Source organism: Pistacia vera, unplaced genomic scaffold (genome assembly GCF_008641045.1).
Source record: "Pistacia vera cultivar Batoury unplaced genomic scaffold, PisVer_v2 Contig132, whole genome shotgun sequence".
Lineage (NCBI taxonomy): Eukaryota > Viridiplantae > Streptophyta > Magnoliopsida > Sapindales > Anacardiaceae > Pistacia > Pistacia vera.
Window position 1 is genome coordinate 662294 of NW_022195380.1, and position 20853 is coordinate 683146.

General features: G+C 28.8%; 2 protein-coding genes across 2 annotated transcripts; both read left to right on the plus strand.

Moving 5' to 3' along the window:
• The first annotated feature begins 2364 nt into the window (after window positions 1-2364).
• LOC116122180 lies at window positions 2365-2730 on the plus strand. The gene has a single exon (XM_031408085.1). It carries the CDS (start codon window positions 2365-2367, stop codon window positions 2728-2730), a length of 366 nt encoding a protein of 121 aa, XP_031263945.1.
• A 10982-nt stretch (window positions 2731-13712) lies between these two features.
• On the plus strand, window positions 13713-14980 carry LOC116122181 (ras-related protein RABF2a-like). The gene is made up of 3 exons (XM_031408086.1): window positions 13713-13931; window positions 14640-14732; window positions 14795-14980. Exons 1-3 carry the CDS (start codon window positions 13713-13715, stop codon window positions 14978-14980), a joined length of 498 nt encoding a protein of 165 aa, XP_031263946.1.
• The last annotated feature ends 5873 nt before the right edge of the window (window positions 14981-20853 follow it).

Consider the following 20853-nt stretch of genomic DNA (forward strand, 5'->3'; position numbering starts at 1 on the left):
GCATTTCTTTAGTGAGACTCCAATTTCTACTCTCTTTTGTTGGTAACATAGTTAGTAAATACGGGTACGGCCGGGAATTTTACGGGTATGATACGGCAAATGGTGAAAAATAAGTTTGTAAAAATTCGGTCATAAAATTCGGATACGGAAAAAATACGATTCGGATATATGCGGGTTTAATACGACACATTGTCAATAATATATTTTGAAAAATACGGCAATAGCAATCTTGGTTTTAGCACTTTTCAAAACATCACAATTTAAATAATCCATTGTGGTCGACCCTACAATTTATTTTCCTTTTTATTTAAAGTATATTTGAACAATAACTAAGACTAGTATTTTTATCCGTTATTTTATAGCTACGCATACAAAATTTGGATTCCAATTAGTATAGTTGTTTTAATTTCTGAATTTTATGTTCTGAATTTAATTGGACAATGCATTCAAAAGTAAAATAATAATAGTGTTATGAAATCTAAAAACATGACAAAGTGCACATGGGCTTACAATTTGCAGTTGGCGTTGGTTGCAAGCTGATGGTTTGTTGTTTTTTTTTTCTTCTTTAAGTATCTGCCAATTCCAAATCCAAGCCCGACAATATTATTTTTATGAATTCATGCTTTTCTTTTGCAGTTTTGCCTTTACCTTTTGCTTTCATAGATGATCTTTAGTCTTTTCATTTTGACCCATACAACACAAAACAACAGAACTAAATGAAATATTATGTTAAAACAGATACCAAATATAACTCTCACAAGCATTTCATCAAACATGTTTCAAACAAATCTATCAATCCACCAACATAACAAATCCATCAATCCACCAACCTCTATTACTACTACTCACACACCAGCACAAACACAAACAAATCACCAACATACAAGATTCAAGAGAGTTAAAAAGAGAAGAGAAGAAGTGTGTAGCTTGAGGTTTGAAGAGTTGAAGTCTTGGACTTAAAGCTTGGAGAAGAGAGTTAAAATTTAAAAAGAGAAGAGAAGAAGAGATCAAGACTCAAAGAGTCAAGAGATGAAGAAAAAAGAGTTGAATTGTTGAAGATTTGAAGAAGAGATGAAGACTGTGGAAGAGAGAACCGAGAAAGAGGAGAAGAAGATTTTCTTTAATTTTAGTCAAACCCCACCAAAACGACGTCGTTTTGCCTTATCATTTAATTATTTTTTTGTCTGCAAAAATTCGGCAATAATTCGCGTGTAATTCGCGAATTATACGGATAGGGTATATAATTCGCGAATTATACGGCAGCCCTAATAAAATATGTGAATTCGCGTTTTATACGGGAATTTTACGGCTAGCCGTATAATTCGCGTATAAAACGCGAATTTACTAACTAGTAAATGGTAACACCGAAAATTTTAATTGAGATCGAGATTCTAGATCAAACTCATTTCTTTTTTCCTAAAAGAAATAAATTAATGTAAAAAAGAATTATTAATAAGTTCTTTCTGTTAGTAAAGAGGCTGTTTGTGGCCGTTTGCCTACTGTTATAATCACTGTTAGTCTTAACAGTTAGTTAGCAATTTCAGTTAGCAGTCTGTTTCTTAAAACTCTATAAAAAGAGTTCATCATTGTACACTTACTAAACATTAATATTTTCCAGAATTTTCTTTCGATTTTTCCTCTGTTTTTACTCAAAACATCACACTTTCAAACTTGACTACCAATATTGTTTTAGAAACGATTAAATAGAACTAAATAAAGGATATTTTCGGAATTTAAATTGGATGTGGTCATTAAGTTTGTATTTTTTTTTTTTTTTTTAATGGATTTCATTTTACAAGAGGGGTTTAGTTATATAAAATTAAGATTAAATTGGCTGTTAATAACTATCTGGACCATCTCCAAATATAATCAATGAAACCCAGAGTAATTATAAAACTTAGAAATAGAAATCCTTTTTCTCCGGAAAAATCAAATCAAATTACTTATTATCTCTGAAGATTTTGCCTTATGATGAATCCCAGATTCCATGATCATGGTACTTATATTTGAGATTATTAATCTCATTTTCCCGCAAATACACTACATGAACATGTGCAATTAGCCAATGAGAAGCAACCAGCTGTGATCATTTGAAAAAAAAAAAAATTCAAAGGAGTAAAATTATTAAAATTAGTTTTATAATAATATAATTGTACAAAATGTACATGCATTAATTAATTTAAAACTAAAACACAACATTTACAAATAATATTTTTACAGACGCATGATCAGCATGAGACAATATTATATTTCATGCAAATATAAAGTTTCCTCTTATATAAACCCAATGCAGCTCCCCTATTCTTCACAAACTACACACATTAATCTAAACACTATATTTTCAGAGCTCTAGTTAAGAAACCAATGGCTTCATCGAAGGGAATTGCTTTGGCATTACTTCTCTTCTTCGCTTTGGTGCTAATTTCAGTTCCTTCCACATCAGCAGAGGAAGAGAAGAAGGAAAAGCAATGCAAGAAGGATGGAGTAAGTTTTCATTGTCACGGTACGTTGAAGAAGGCGGCCTTGGGTGAAAAATTAGATAAGGACTGCCCAGGTTGCTGCAAGTACCTTAAAGAGGTTGATGCTACTAAAGCCGCTACATGCCTTTGCAAGGCTGTTCCTGATAAATATAAGGAATCGGAAAAGATTGCTGATACTTTGACCTCAGTGCTCAAGACCTGTGAGATCAATTGCCCAATCCCTGCTGGCTACAAGTGCTCAAAAGATTAGTGCAGTTAAATCATTCATTGATTTATGAATGATTTTATTAGCTATATATGCCTTGAAATAATAATGGATTTCCATTATTAGGTTATCGATAATGTATCAATAAGTGACGATGTTTCAGATCACGTATTATGACATTAATGTACTGAAATTTTCTTCTTATTTAATATTCTACTCCACGTCCATATCCAACCATTAATATGAATTTTTTTTTTCTTCTGTTATTAGAAGCAACTTCGTTACGTAATATATCTTAATTAAGCATCACAATATATACGAAGAATTTAAGTTAGATACTATAACTTAAATTCTTGACTTCATTTTTTAGCACTCATTATTAAGTGTTCATTTTTTTTTTTTGATCCAATGGTCATGGGCGAAGCCAAGTAGGATGAGTGGGGGCTGGTGACCCCACTCAAAAACAAATTTCATTAATTTGGATTGGTTTTTTGTTTTGACCACCCTGTATTTATATATAATATTTCTAAATTTGACTCCACTCATTTAATTTTTCTCTATTTCTTTTGGGTAAGTAGGTAAGCATAAGTAGAAAGAGAATGTACAAGGAGGCTATAACAAAAACGGCTTCCTACCTTAGGACGAACCTTGAGTTAGGACCAATAGAATCAATTAGCCTATACAAGACTAAAGGATGCAAAAAAACAGAGAGAAGGCAAACACCCTTCTCTTCCTACCTCACGACACCCCCTGAGTTAAGGAAACAAACATCAAAAGTCTATACCGAACTAAAAGAAAACAATAAAAAGACCTGTTCCTATCTCAGGATATGTCCTGGGTTAGAAACAAAATAAAACAAACACAACAAAAATGTGAACCTCACCTCTTTTTTTTGTCTATCTCATCATATCAAACAAGATAAAAAGAAAGAGAAGTGCTCATTAGACTACTCGAGGATGAATCCGCTTTGAAAAAGAACTTAGACGTAGGGCAAGCTTCTCTACTTTATCTATTTTTTCCAAAGAACTTAGACCCTCTATTTTATATTATATAATTTTGAACTTGCCCTATCAAAAATTAATTTCTAGGTCCACCCCTGCCAAGTGATATGTGTATAGTTGAAAGTAGTTACATTTAACTACAATTCGACATCTCTTACCACCGTTGGAGAAATTTATTAAGTCAAGAATTTAAGCCACAATATTTCAATCCAAAATGCTACGACATCACCTGCTTAAATAAATATATATAAATTATAAGCTTTTGATGAGCCCTCTAAACTATCAAATTATGTTCAGAAAATTAATTGTATGCGTTAGTCTTAAATATTAATCTTGCTTTCATCTAGAAGTTTAAGTTTTTTAGTCATGTGGTTATTTAATTTGGAAGTTTAAGTTTTTAAATCAAGTGGTTACTTAACTAGCAAAAAGGATTTGATTAGATGGTGGAATAGTATTTTATTTGTAGTTACATTTTTAATTCAAAAAATTAATCCTATGAATAATAATCTAGAATATTAAAAATAAAGTATTAATGTAAGTAGATATTAAATATTATAAAAATAATATTGGTATAATACATAAGATCATTTAACAAATAATATTTGTCAAGTTAATATCAAAATAAAAATATATTTTTCTTTATTATATTGTGAATTATCATATTTTTTAATCAATAAAAATATTATTTTATCTCATTAAGAAAATAAAAACTATATAATTCTGGTTAAACTTGTTGGTTGGCGGCTAGTCACTGCATGTGCGTCTATCATCATAGTTAGTGCGCTCAAGGTTAGCGGCCACTGACTTGATAATATATTGGCGACAAATGCTGTGACCAATTTAAAGCTGCTATTTGCCTCAAAGAAGTGACGGGTGAGCATGGATAGCGGGTAGAATCGGAACCTAGAGATAGAATCGGAATTGAAACCGGAATCTACCTGGAACTGGTACTGTGTAGATAGGTTCCGGTTCTAATTTTTTGGAATCGATACTGTGTGATTCCGGTTCTGGTTCTTATGTGTGGAGAAACCGAAACCGGAACCAGAACCGGAATTGAAACCTATAAAAAATGTACCCTGTTTGGAACCTGTAGGGGTACCCGGTTTGGAACCAACTTTTGAAACCTGTTTGGAACCTGTTTTGGAACCTGTTTTGAAACCTGTTTGGAACCTGTTTTAGAACTTGTTTTGGAACCTGTTTGGAACCTGTTTTGACACCTGTTTGAAAACTGTTTTAGAACTTATTTTGAACCTGTGTTTGAAAACCTGTTTGGAACCTGGACTACAATGAAATATTGTGAAATGTGAATAATGGAGGGTTTTTATTATTTTACATATAAAAAATTTAAAATAGAAAAAGTTAAAATTAGAATAACCTAATTAATAAATATACGACATATAATATACTTATTAAATATAAATTATACCATATTAAAGTTTAATATATTATAATACATTAATTTAAAGTTTGATTAGTTAAGTGAATAATTGGAATTATCATCCAATTAAAGTGTTTTACATTTTTAATGTTATTAAAAGAATTATTTTAATAAAATAGTATTTTGATTGAGTAATAATATATTTAGTTATTTACTTCAATTATCAAGTTCTAATATCTATAATAAATTAGTAATTAATTAATTATATATGATAAAAGATAAACATTAATAAATTTAATTACTAGTTAAATATCATACTTATCAATTATACATTACATTATAGTTAAATGATTACTTAATTAATTATAATTTTATAACATTACTTAATTGATTTATAGTATAATTAATTATAGCATTACATTAATTGATTACTTACTTAATTAATTGACTTATAAGTTATAACATAGTATACTTAATTAAATAATTAGAAATTTAATTAATATGCATACATTATAGATTATAGTATAATACTTAAATGATAAAATTTATTATAAACATTAGTATAAACTTAATTAAATGATTAAAAATTTAATTAATTATAATATTACATTAAAAATTATGTATGATTACTTAATAGTTAATCACTATAACATTACATATAGTATAATTATATAATTAATTATAACATTCATAATTAAATGATTACTTAATTGATTATGAAATATATTATAATATTAGTAATTACTAATTTACTACATAAACATTAGCATAATACTTAATAAATGATTAGAAATTTAATTAATTACAATTACATTATAAATTTATAGTACGATATGTAATTAATTTTAACATTACATTATAATAAATGATTACTTAATTAATTATAATATTCTATTAAAAAATAATATAATTTATATTAAAGACTTATAGTATGATTACTTAATTCATTGTAACATTTCACTATTTCATTATAGTATGATTAGTTGATTAATAATTAATTATAACATTACATAATTAGATAATTATTTAATTGATTATGACTTTATATTATATACATTAATATAACATTACATTATAAACAAATGATTGCTTAATTAAATGATTAGAAATTTAATTAATTAATATTACATTATACTTAATAATTACTAATTAAATTATAACATTATTATATTACAATATTATGATCACTTAATTAATTATAGTTTACATAGTTAAATGATTACTTAATAGTTATAAATATAACTCTTATTATAAACATTAGTAATTTACTCATATTATTTATTTATACTTAATTAAATAATTAAAATTTTAATTTATAATATAACATTAAAGATCTATAAATGATTACTTAGTTCACTAACATTACATTATAGTATGATACATATTAATTATAAATTATATAATTAAATGATTACTTAAATGATTATGATGATATATATTTTTAAACATTAGTAATTACTATTACTACATAAACATTAGCACAATCTTAATTAAATTATTAGAAATTAATTAATTTAAAATACCCTTAAACATTTCATTATAAACATTAATTAACATTACATTAGTTAAATAATTACTCAATTAAATTATAACATTATTATATTACATTATATTATAATCACTTAATTATCATAGCATTACATAGTTAAATGATACATAATTAGTTATGAATTTATATCATTACATTTAAAATATTAGTAATTTACTATATTATTACATTACTTAATTAAACGATTAAAAATTTAATAATTATAACATTACCTTATTATTTATAATATGATTACTTAATCAATTATAACATTCCATTATAAACATTAGTATATTAATTAAATGATTTGAAATTTAATTAATTATAATATTAAATTATAGATTTATAGTATGATTACTAATTCATTATAATATTACATTATATTATTATTATATGTCATATAATTATATAACATATATATTAAATGATACTTAATTGATTATGACATTATATTATAAACATTAGTAATTTACTAATTTACAACATACTTAATTAATGGGCTATTAGGAAAAAATTTTTTTATTAAGTATAAATACATTATAAATTTATGGTATGATTACTTAATTAATTATAACATTCTATTATAAACAATATTACAATACTTAATTAAATGATTAACAATTTAATTAATTATAATATTATATTATAATTAAATAGTATATTACTTAATTAAATATAACATTACAATTTACATTGTAGTATGATCACTTAATTAATTATAACATTACTAATTTATAATATTAAATTTACCAAATTATATTTAGTATATTATAAATACCAAATTGTCCAATTATAACATTAATTTGTGATGAATAATTGTTTGTGTTTTGGTTTTGATTGACAAATTGTATGTGAATTGTGATGAATTGATTGAATTCAAGTATTGCTTAGAGATTACAGATTATGAGTTACATTGGACACAAATGAATGAATAATCAAAATTTGTTAGGGGTGTATTTGTAAACATTTAAGGTATTTCTGTCATTTTTTAAACTAATAGGGGGTAATTGATTTTATACAAGGTACCCCGAAAAGGAACCGGAACCTGCATTTTAGGTTCCGGTTCCTTGAATTGAAGAACCTGCACTGTGCGGTTTCGGTTCCGGTTCCTTTTTTTTAGAACCTGCACTGTGTGGTTTTGGTTCCGGTTTCCCTAAAAAATGGAGGGTACACGGAACCGCTTACCCCTACAAAGAACTGATCCTTATCTGGCGATGATGACCTATTGAGAACTTCGGTACCGACCATCAGTAAAGGAACCTAATTTTTTTTAATATCTAAAATACTAACATTTTCGTTCAATAATTTTTTTAATTATAATATAATTAACATTTAAATTTATTTATTTAAAAGATAAATAAAAAAATTAAATTCAAAATAGGGTAAAAAAAGTGTCTTCATATTTAAAAGGAAGTGATATTTGTACCCCACACATTTTACTAGCTGCCCCATTGAAAGAATAAAATTATAATAAAATTTCTAATACGTGGTAATTAGTAAATGAGAGGGTGTACTTAGCAATATTCTTGTTTGCATAAAATAGTCACTGCTTTTGTTTTTCATTTAAATTATGGAGATCCCTCACATCCAACTTTCTTCTTTTCCATCCAATGATTATATATATTGATTTTAATCATATTTTCATTTATGGTTTTATCTTTTATGTTGCCTACAAATTAATTTTTCTTTTCTTTTTTATCATGAATTATTTGTAATCTTTCAACGAATAAAAAAGAAATTATTTTTTTTTAGAGAAAATAGATATATTTGATACTACCAATTGTTTATTTAAATAGAATAATGTAATTGAAATAAATATTCTCTTTATTTTATTTTAACTGTGTTATATCATCTTTATTTAGCAATTAAATCGATGTGTTTTTAAGATTTATTATGGTTCCTCGTATTTAAAAAAAAAAATCAATTAATGAAAATATATATGGTTTTAAAACATTAAATTTAATTAATATTTCAGTTTTACTATCATTGAAATAGAAGATGGGGCTATTGATAAAATTAATTAAGGTTAAAACTCATTTCTCATATTTACAATGAGAATGAAATGTGAACTCCTAGGCTTTGACCAGTAATCCGAATCCATCATTTGACCTGTAGTCCAAATCCACCATCTTTTAAGGAATGGACATTCCAAGGAAAAGGTCCCACTATTTTGCTCTTTAACCCATCTTCAAATTTAAGAGATGATGTTATTAAAAAAAAAAAAAAAAAAAAAGGTTTAATCTGTTCTTCCATACTTTTACTTCAAAGTTTTATTTTTGTGGATATCCAAAATTAAAAGTAAATTTAAATCAATCAAATAATGTGAATTTTGTGATTGGGATGTTTTATTTTAATAGGAATGAAACCATATTTTCTTCTGTCAAAATAGGATTTAGAAGTGTGGAAATTTGTGATAGAGGAGTTTTGTTTTAATGGGAATGAAAATTTTTATTTATTGGTTTTTCTTTTCTTTCTAAATCTTACTTAAATATACTAACCAAAATAAATAAATAAATTAAAAAAAAATTAAAGTACAGCACTTAAATTTCATCCTATTAAAACACATCTCCAAATTAGTATTAGATCCATATAGAAACTCATATGACCGAAATTAAGAATGTCATCTTCTTCTAGGACTAAACGTTGCATCCTCTAAAAGGAGAACAAGAAACCTAGAAAAAAAAAAAAATTTAAAAATTAGGACTTTTCTTCTATCAATATGAGATTTAGGAGTGATTACTTGATTGTAAGAGTTTTGAGGTCTTGATTGCAAGAGTTTTGAGGTCATGATACGGTAAAAAATTAATCTACAATCATATGACAACGACATTGATTGACTTGATCTTATATTTTATTTTTATCAAACTTATTTTAGAATTTTTTATAACTGCAAATATAAAGCTTTGAAAAAAAAGTATGGAAGAAGAAAGAAGAAATATATATTTTTTTAGTATAATTATATCCTCACGTCAATTTTAAGATGAGGACTAAAGAGAAACACAATGGGGACTAAAAATTACTTCACTTTTATTAAATACACATCTTGAATTAAACTAGGCCCATTCCCATAATTTTGTCTTAATTCACAAAGTAAACAAGTTCTAAGAGTTAAATTCTCATGTTTGAATATTTAATAATAAGTTATTGTTCTAAAGGGATTTTATTTTTAGCCCTCACCATATTTTTTATCCTTTATATCTTGTTTTAAGTAATGATATAATTGTAATAAAAATTCATTTGCTTCTTTTACCGCTTACATATATTTTGATAACAATTTTAAAAAACTAGGATTTTCTAGTGCATGTATGTCTCTCGGGCTTCTCTAATTATCCAAGTCACGTTCATGTATGTAGGAATTATTTTCTTTACTATTTCTATCTCAATCAAATTGCTCTTACTAGGGGTGAGCATGGGTAAAAGATAGAACCTCAATCGGTGGGTAGTACCCATCGGTTCTGGAAAATTAGAATTGGGAATTCCCAAGTTCGGCCCTGGTTCCTATAATGCTGGAACTGAGAACCAAAGCCGGAATCGAGGTCTGGATACCTGGATAGGAATCGAGATTAAATTATAATTTTTGTAAACTATTGTGGGTGTATATGTAATTTTTTGGGGGTGTATTTGTACAAAGTAGGGGGTAATGTAATTATTCGGGTATTGGAATAGGATTTGGAACCTATGTTTCAGGTTTTGGTTCCAAGTTTCTAGGAACTGGAACCAACCGGTTTCGATTCTGGTTCCGATTTCAAAACTTTGGAACCGGTCGATTCCGATTCCTTCAAAAAATGCAGCATATTTTGAACCGATCACCACTAGCTCTTACTACCCTTCCACTCCTCAAAAGTCCAAACCAATCAATAGCGCTTACTTAAGAGCATGATTACATGTAAAGGGATGGAAAGTTCCATTATATTCCAAAGCTAAAAGATTATATTTAATAGTATTAGTTACGTTTCATGTTATATGTGAGAATCCTAGGATTGAACGAGAAGAAGCTAGGAAAGTATAACATTTTCTAGAGAAACAAACAAAAAAATTGAGAGAAAATAGAATTTTTCAAAGTTGTGGAAACTTCAAGTCAAGAAAGAACGACCTCAATGAACGCTTATTCCTAGAGTTCATCAAGCTGTTCCAAGAAGGAACGACACCATTCCAAGTCTAGAATTTTTGAACTTGAAGAGATCCAAGATGGAACGCCCATTTGCGATAGGGGAACGACCAATCCATGTAGGGGAACGACCATTCGAAACCCTAAAATTCAAAGAAAAATGACCGTTGGTGTTAGGAACACTCGTTCTTGAGGTTGGAATGCTCGTTCCTCTGGGTTCTACAACTTTACAGAAGTGCATTAAATGCAACAACAACTCTAATCTTTCAGGGGTTTGTGAAGACTTAAATAGGGCAATTTATTGCAAGAAAAAAATATAAGAGAAGAGAGATAATAGTGCAACATCTAACAATCAATCTTGCAAACCCAAGTTAATTCTCTCATTTGTATTCAAACTCATATCACTACAAGAAATATATTATATTGTGACAAAATTAATTTTATCAAAAGCTATTTTGTCACAAGTAATATACATATTGTGACAAAATAAAAAAAAACATCACATTAAGTATGACAAAGGGAATATATAGTGACTAAAAAAAATATTGTCATAATATTTTATTACAATAAAGAAATCCATAAGAAATATAGTGAAGAAAAACAATTTTATCATAATATTTCGTCACAAATTTTTGGCGCCAAATTTTGGCACCTAGGTAAATTGTTTATTGTGACAAACATATTTTGTCATAAAACATTTTAGTCACTATATTTAGTTATACATGCTATAACTACAAATTATTTTGTCCCAAAAGAATTTATTTATTGTTACAAAAATAAATTGTCATAATATATGCTGAAATTGAGATATTAATGACAAAATGTTTGAATCAAAATTTAAGCGCCGAGATAAATTGTTTATCGTGGCAAGCCATATTTGTCATAAAAAACTTTAGTCACTATATTTAGTAATACATGCTATAATTACAAACTAATTTATTATAAAAGAATTATTTATCATTACAAAAAAAAAAAAAAAATCATTTGTAAATGTTAAAATCGAGGTATTAGTGACAAAATATTTGAGTCAAATTAAATGTGATATTTTGTGACAAAAATTTGCTAAAAAAACATAATTAATGTGCATACAACTATTTGTCATTCTTCTCAAGTTTTAAGCAATAACATATGTCATTAAAAAAAAAAAACTCATTAAAAGAATTAAGTAGCGAAATCAAATTAAAGATGTTTTCGACTGAAGGAGTGCATTTAGAAGTGCTCTTCTCCAAACGATGATCTTTTTTAGTAATGTTATTTGGGCCCATTATAAGTCTTTCTAAACGTTAGCAATTAAAGTCAAGTATGGTAGCAATTAAAGTCAAGTATGGGCCTTTATGGGCCTAATAAAAAACATCAGAAACGGGGAGGGGGTGTTACTTCAGAAATTATTTAACACAAGAATAATTACTAAGAGTAAGAATTAAGTAACAAAAATCGAACTAAAGATGATTTTCATTCAAGGAGTGTATTTAAAAGTACTCATCTCCAAATGATTATCTTTTTAGTAATGCTATTTGGCTCAATCACAAGTCTTTCTAAACGTTGGTAGTTAAAGTTGATGTGTGAGCCTTTATGGGCTTGGGCCTGGTAAAAAAGGCCAAAAAAGAAGAGGGAGGGAAGGAGGGAGGGTTCTTTAGAAATTATTTAACACAAGAATAATTACGAACAAGAATTAAGTAACAAAAATTTAATTAAAAATGATTTCAATTCAAGGATTGCATTTAGAAGTACTCATCTCCAAACGATGATATTTTTAGTAAAACTATTTGGGCCCATTACAAGTCTTTCTAAATATTGGCAGTTAAAGTAGATGTGTGGCCTTTATGGGCCTGATAAAAACATAAGAGAATTTCGATATTTCATCTCTAGCAGCCACATACATTGTGTTTAATGACATTTATCCCATTAGACACGTTTAATAATTATGTCATTAAGTATATGAATTATGAAGAATTTAATTTTTATTTCAAAAATTTAAAATTATTTTCTTATCTAAACATGTATAAATTATCTTATTGCAAGAAAAAAAATTACTAGAATAATTTATTTTTCAACAATTTCCCAAATTACAAATATTTTTCAAAAAAATTATTAATGACATCCTAGAACATCCTTAATTTTATTTGTCACCAATTATTTAAAAAAAAATCAAAATAACCTTTAAATAGTTTTTTTTAAGTGAATCAAAATTTAAAAATAAAAAATTAACAGTAATTATTACTGTAAATAAACATTTTCATTTTTAATTAAAAACTTAAAACATAAAATAAAATAAATGCAATCGCTTTCGTGTACCTTTAGATTTCTTAGGGTCCACTTGGGAGTTTTATGGTAGTGGTTATGAGGGTAAACCACCGTAGCAGTTTTGAGGGTAAACCACCGCAGTTGTTTTGAGGGGTTTTTAGTTGTGGTTTTTAAAACACCCAACATGTGCTTGAGAGTTTATTTTCAAGCGGTTCTGACACTTTTTTAAAATGATAAATATACATATATGCCCATAAATTTTATACCAACTTCAACCAGTACTTGGGAGTTTTATTTTTTCAATTACAAGGTATGAGTTCTTTATTTGTTTTCTACTTATTAGAATTTTATAACTTCAAATGTGATAAAGTCTCCTTATTCTTCTTCGTCATTCTTTGTAACATCTGGAATGATTGATAAATTGTAGCTCTACTTCTTCAAGAAAGCATCTAGAAATGAGATTTTAATTTTTTTTTTATGATTGCTTAAAATTATTTTATATTTAATATGTTTGGAGACGTGCATAATATGGTTAATTTTTTTTTTGATATAATTGGGATAATTTTATAGTGGATAGGGTATTTGTGAAATAAAATTTTAAAACCAATCAAAATACCCTAATTTGGGTTGTTTTATAAACCCTTAAAAATACGCTACATTGGTTTTAGAGGGTTTTTTAGACAGTCAAAGCCAGTATATAAAAAATCTGATAAAACAATGGATTTAGAATACCTCGTAACTAGTCTAATTAAAAACCCTTTGAAACCGATGGAAAAAAAAAAAAAAAAAAATCCCACACATGCCCTTACAAAGCGAGGAAGAGAAGAAGGGTTTTTGTTGAGAAACCTTCCCATTTCCCCTTTAACCTTTCTTTTTTCCGCATCAACCCTCTCAATTTTCCCCATTTTCTTTCTTTATTCCTTTTGCTCTAATTTTGATCTCGTCCTCGTGGCCACCATCGGAAACGAAAACATGAATGCCAGATTGGTTAGCTTTTTGTAATTTTGACTTGTTTCATTTCTTTATTTTGGTTGATTCTTAGATGGGTCTGGGTCAATTGTTTGACATTTTGTTTTGATGATTTTTTTGTGGTTTTTTAGGCGAACTTTGATGTGGGTTTATTTTAATTTTTCAGAATTATGATCAGAATTCTGCATGTTCTGATGTGGGTTTACTTTGTAAATTGGTATCGATTGTTTATGCTTAATTTTGATGGAAAATTCTGATTTGGGTTTGCTTTGAAATTTAATTTTGATTCAGCAAAATTCATATAACAATTATGTTTATTCATTAATTGCTAATCATAAAGCTTATTTTATCATTTATCTTTTTAGTTTGTTTATGGTGATGGTGTTGTTATGAGTTTTCATGTTTAATTAAATGTTTGATTAACATGATGGCTACTAATATTGAATGGATTTTAGGGCAAATTACATTTTGGCTTTGTTTCATTTGCAAAATAATTCATGTGGGTTTGCTTCGAAAAGTAGTATTGCTTCCTTGTGTTGAATTATGATGTAAAATTGTGATGTGGTCTTGATTTGGAACTGTGTTTCATTCATTAGTTGCTGGTGCTAGCGTTGTTTAGAACTTTGATGTTTAATTGTATGTTTTACCATGTTTTGATATATTCTTTGTATTTATTTTTTCTGAAATTTGGTTTTGATTGATGTTTGTTTGTGCTTTATGCTTTAGGTTTTGCTTGGAGATGTTGGAGCTGGAAAGACTAGTCTTGTGTTGCGCTTTGTTGAGCAATTTGTTGATTTTAGGTATTTTGGACGACTTATAGTTGCTAGTGAACCTTCCCCTTTTGGTTTCAAGAGTTTGATTTTTTTATATAATTTTTGTAGGAATCGACTATAGGCGTTGCCTTTTTCTCACAAACATTGGTTGTAAATGATGCCACGGTAAAGTTTGAGATTTGGGATACAATAGATCAAGAGAGGTACCATAGCTTGGCACCAATGTACTACAAAGGAACTTCTACCGCCATTATTGTCTATGATATAACAAATCAGCCAAAAGTCGGCCAATGAATTTATTTCCCATTAGGATATGGAATCTTCGAACTGCTCATTGTTAAAAATTTAAGGTGTAAGACCTACAGAAAAGAGCTTTGTAATCCTTGAGACTTGAGGAGTTGAGTCTCGGGGATTAAGCCTCTTGCCTACCGTCTAACTTGTTTAAAAGGAACTAGATATGAGAGATGAAATACAGAGCTATGTACCTCTATTTTATGATTCAAGGTGGTGATCCTGCTGGTACTGGAAAAGGAGGTGAATTTATATGGGGAAAGCCCTTCATAGATGAAGTGAACTCCAAGTTGCTTCACTCTGGAAGGGGTGCTGTTAGTATGGCAAACAATGGTCCACACACAAATGGTTCCCAGTTTTTCATTTTGTATAAATCTGCAAATCATTTAAACTTCAAACATACAGTTTTTGGAGGAATTGTTAGTGGTTTGACTGCATTGGTAGTGATGGAGAAGGTTCCTTTTGATGACAATGATCGACCTCTGGTGAGTTCTTTTTTAGCATTAATCTCTCCAAAACTACATATATTGTAAACCTGTATCTAATTTTTACTGCTTTTTGTTTTACAATTAAATGGTATTCCCTGATTAATGATAGATGCAGTGTGTGTTTAGCATATGATCCTTTTGGGAAGCAAGACTTTCTGTTTATATTAGTCCTTTATGCCTTTTGAATTTTGGTGAATGCCGTGTTAGGAATCAGTATATTATTTGGTAACATATGTTATCTGGAAGGTTGAGCATCAAACTGGCTTCAACTTAACTCAAAAGCTGCATATATAGAAACACAAAGTTCATGATTTATCAAAAGCTGCATATCTAGAAATACAAATTTCATGATTTATATGAAGATACTTTAGTATGTTCTGAACAAATTAGTTGCTAGATCTGCCTTGATCATAAAATTAGTTGACTTAAATTAAATTATTGAATCCTGCCCTCATTATATGTTGTTTTCCTCTCATTTGTGTAGGAGGAGATTAAAATAACCAGCGTAACACTAATTGTCAATCCTTACTCAGAACCAAATGAAGAAGAGGAAGAGAAGGCCAAAGAAGAGGAAAATGCTGGGGATGAAGATAAAGTTTGTTTCAGGACTCTTGTAAACATCAGCTGCCTTTAGAAATCATCATTATTGAGATGACACAAAATATTTGTCACGCCTATATTATTTTGACAATAAAAAATTTGTCATGTAACAATATTTGTATTAAAAATTATTTGTCATGCTATTAAATATTTAAAAAAATTATTTCTGTCATTATACAATTTTTGACAAAAAAAAAAAAAATATTGTCATATAAACAAACATGTGACAAAATAAATATTGTCACAATAAAGTCAATGACAAATAATTTCTGTCACTATTAAAATTATGACCAAATAATTTAGTCACCATTCACAATTTTGACAAAATCAATTTTGTTATAATATATGATTTTTTTTCACCATAAAGCTTATCATTTGGTCTTTAAATGTAAATCAATTGTGACAAAATATTACTTGTAGTGATAAAAATTGTTTTCTATTGTTACAAATAATTTATTATAATAAACTAGTTTAAAGTGACAAATTATTATTGTCACAATAAATAATTAGGCTATGGTGACTAAACGCTCTTTCGTCACCATACACTTAAGAGTACGAGCTTAATGTGACCAACCTGGTGACCAATATAATTCCTCACATTAGAGAAATGGTCACAATTTTGATATTTATAGTGACAAATTATTGTGTTGTGAGAAGGCTAAATTCTTGTAGTGTATCCTTAGAGAGAAACTAAGAACCTATTGTATATTAGCCTAGCTTAGAGGCAATCATTCACAAAAAAATATTTATCTTATCTTTGTGGGCGAAATCCTATAAAGCTAAAGGTGAAATCCTATCAAACGATTGTAGAGGTGAAATCCAGTGAAAACTATTGTGGATTTCTGGTTGTCATTTGACCATCAATAACAACCAAGATATGATCGTCGTCAATGGCTAGATCTGGTGGTCAATGGCTAGTTCCATGGTAGATCTAGCTAGAAACGGCTAAATCTGTGCACAACCGACCAGATCTAGCTGGTCGTGCGCTATTCCAATGATTTTCGTGGGTGGGTGGGGGTGTTTTTATTCATTTATAAACTTTTATTGAGAAATGTAATTGTTAAATGTTTTGAGTTGAATAGAATATGATTGGATTTTGAATTGAATAGTCAATATTAAAACAAATACGTATTTCACTATAGGATAGTAGGATATGATAGAGTTTGAAAAGTTAAACCGGGGGGGAAGGGGTGGGTTAATATTCTAGTAACTACCCTTTACCCTAATTAAAAGAAATATATTTGTCGTTATTTCTTTTTGAGCTCTTCACCTTTACATCATCAGCATCCTCAGAGCATACTAGAAAAATAATCTACCTGTGAGTTTCCATTCCTTTAATTAATTATTTTCAATTTCTTATTTGCAAAAATTTTTTTTTATTATTTCAATTTCTCATGATGATTCTTTTTGTTATCTGGTTATGAACTTAGTAGTGGTGGCCTTTTTTTTTTCATGAAATATTAAATCAACAACGCCATTGCAAATAGCCTTCAAGTTTGTCATATATAGGTCCTTTTGTAAAGCAATAGGTCCCACAATATATAGATTCGGGACAAACTCTTGTTCTATCTTACAATTTCGTCTATGAACTTTCTTGTGCTATGCATGCTTGAGATTTATATATTGTATAGTTAGGTACCTCTATAAAAAAAATTAAAAATAATAAACAAACACAAAAAACGAGAGTGTTCTCATTCCTCACATGTTGTTATATTTTGTATGTATAGATGAGTATTCAAATGTACTTTACACTGGTGAAAGAAATTGTTTTCTAATTACATAGTCAAACTAATCAAGCATGCAAGGCTTTTTTTTTTTTTTTAATTTATATATATTTATATGGTTTAATGATCATGTCTTTGTATATTTTTCTTTGATTGAACAGTCTCATCCTAATGCCCATGGATTTAGAAACAAGCCATTTCCTTGTTTTGACCAACTTGCTCGAATATTTGGCAAAGATTGAGCAACTGGAGCTACAACGGGTTCTCCTGTAGATGTTGTTGAAGAGCTTAAAAGAGAAGAAAAAAATGCAAGGACTACATTATATGCATAATGTTTCCTCATACACCTTGTTGGACGATGAGAATGAGGAAATACAATCACAATTCTTGACCAATGATTCACCAAATAGCCATAAGGCAAGTCATATTGCTTATTCTGCATGCAACCAAAGTGCAAACCAAGCTAGCCCATCTACTTCTCAACAACCACATGCCAAAAAGAAACAAAAAATTTCTAATACCGAGATGCTCATATAATCTTTTCTTGTCAAATGTCTAAACTAGAAGGTATCTTGAAGGGTGCAGGTGAGCATATCTCTAAACTTGTTGATTGTTTTCAATATGAACAAGATGTAGCTATGAGAAGGATGAAGATATATGAGGAACTGAAAAAGATTGATGACATTTATGAAATTCAAAGATTGGTTGTGGCAAGAAAGTTAAATGTGTTAGAGTAGGTACCCTAGAGCCAATCCATTATTGTAATATTGATTCTTTGTAAGAATGTTTATAATCAATAAAAGGCTTTTTCAACATCATGTAATTCGTATTCATTGTATGTTGTGATGTATGTCCTTATAATGGTAGAATCGTGACGAGGGTATCGAGTGTTTCAAATCTCGATAGTGAAGACCTTATAATCATATATGGTGGCCATTTTAGAAATGTCTGTAGCCCCAATATTATTTTGACTAAGAACATAGATAATATGGTAAGACTATCATAGATAATATGGTAAGACTATCATAGTGTTGAACGACTGTGTCGAAAGGCAATGACTGATCTCACTAGTCAAGGTTGTTTGTCGACAACCTGGTGCAACACATGGTACTTGCTATAGGCGAGTTCATTGGACAGACCCATCAGAGGATTCCACATAGATGGCAACTCTAGTGTTTGTGGAATAAATTCTCTAACGGATGATGGTGTATGTGATCCTTAGACTTGAGATAACCGGAGTGCCTTGTGCACCAATTAGTGTAGTTTGACATTAGCCTCACGTAGTTTTATTCAGGACTATCAGAACAATAGTGATTGACTATCAAGAAGTGTATCAATACTATGGTAGATTAATTGATGATTCATCACTCCTGGGTACGATATCTCATTGAGCAATTCTGTAAATGGCAACGACACTAAATCTGTGACCACAGTGAGATTGAGTTTAGCTCAATCCAATCTATTTTAGTTGTTGGTCCAATAACCGAATACAAAAAGATAAAAGAGATATGAGGTTGACACTACTTTTGTACCTCAGTCTTGATGCGATAATAGATGATGAAAGGATTTGATTGTACGATAACCATATAGTTGATAGGTAGTTGTTTTGCTAAATCTGAATCTATCGGGTGGCTATTATGCCTTGCTAGAGGCCAATCTTGGTCTGTGTTTAGTGAGATGATTGATTGAGAGTCAATTGCAAAACTACTCACTATCGATATGATGAGGAGCCTTTGAGTCACACACATAAAAGACAGATAAAGGATAAGTAAGTGAGAAGGGTATTTTCGTCTTTTAAGATAAAAATGGTATTTTAGTAATCTCACAATACAATTAGATTTGCTGAGGTTGTTGCCTATATTTAATTTCATATGGAAATTAAAATAAGTGAGATTGTGTATTTAAATATATATGGCTTAGTTTGTTTAGTTTTTTCAGTTTGTTTAGTTTTTTAGAATAGCATTCTATGTTGAATAACATTTTTGGAAAATAGGATAGGATGAGAAGTTTTTGGTACATTTTTGGAAAATATTTAGATTATTTTTAACCCCCTAGATTTGTTAATTTAACTAAACATCCCCCACAATAGAAGTTTATAAATTGATAAAAACACCCCCACCCATCCACAAATATCCGAAAACCAGCCACCATTGTCGGAAGGTGGTTGGAATCTGCAGGAATGGCGCACAATTGTTGTAGTTTTCGCAAAGTGTACGAAATCGTGCAAGTAATAATGTATAAATATGGATATCGAACCCAAGGGAATTACTATTACCAATTTAAACTATCCTATTACTATTTGATTAATCCAAATTGTATCAAGGAAAACCTAAATTGAAAAAAAAAAAAATAACAATTGAAATTAAAAGAGATATGAAAAGAGAACAATTAAAATAAATCTTTGGGTTTAAAGCAAGATGACTAGAGCTAGGGCATACATTTCACACCAACTCTTATTCATATGTATTGATCACTTATGCTAATTTTATTAAGCTCTTCCTAAAGTCAAACTCCCTAAATTTCAAATAAATTTCTCTCGAACAATTATCGAATTAACTCCTAATTACTAACCCGAATTATCTCTAATTAGATTTAAGCAATTGGAGATCATTATGCTCTATGAAGTTTACCAGAATCTCACAAATCACGGTAACCTATCTCTAGCGTTTGCTCAACCTATGGTTTTACCATCGTAGACCAACTAGGTATCATCTCTCGATCTCAACCTAGTTCGTTGATTATTCAATTCTTGAGCTCTTAAGAATTGAAAGCATTATGCAAAATAGTAAAACTTAGGAAAAAAATCTTAATTAAAATTAACATGAATAAATCAACACATAATCAAGAGATTGGGTAACATCTTAGCCCTAGAGAATAAATTTAGTTCATAATCAACACGAAAGAAACAATCATCTTTATTGAAATAAGAAACATGAGTTTAAGAAAGAAAAAAGAAGACTTCTCTATATTGCAAATCAAATACTATAGAAATTCTGTCACTTTGATCTTCTCTTGCATTAGCCTCCTCTAATTCTCCCCAAAAGAATCCCCAAAATAATGCTAA

Coding starts and splice junctions, on each gene's coding strand:
- LOC116122181 (XM_031408086.1), top strand. CDS start 13,713: ATGGAAAAAAAAAAAAAAAAAAATCCCACACATGCCCTTACAAAGCGA. Junction 13,932..14,639: donor AAAACATGAATGCCAGATTG/GTTAGCTTTTTG, acceptor TTTATGCTTTAG/GTTTTGCTTGGAGATGTTGG. Junction 14,733..14,794: donor GGTATTTTGGACGACTTATA/GTTGCTAGTGAA, acceptor TAATTTTTGTAG/GAATCGACTATAGGCGTTGC.
- LOC116122180 (XM_031408085.1), top strand. CDS start 2,365: ATGGCTTCATCGAAGGGAATTGCTTTGGCATTACTTCTCTTCTTCGCT.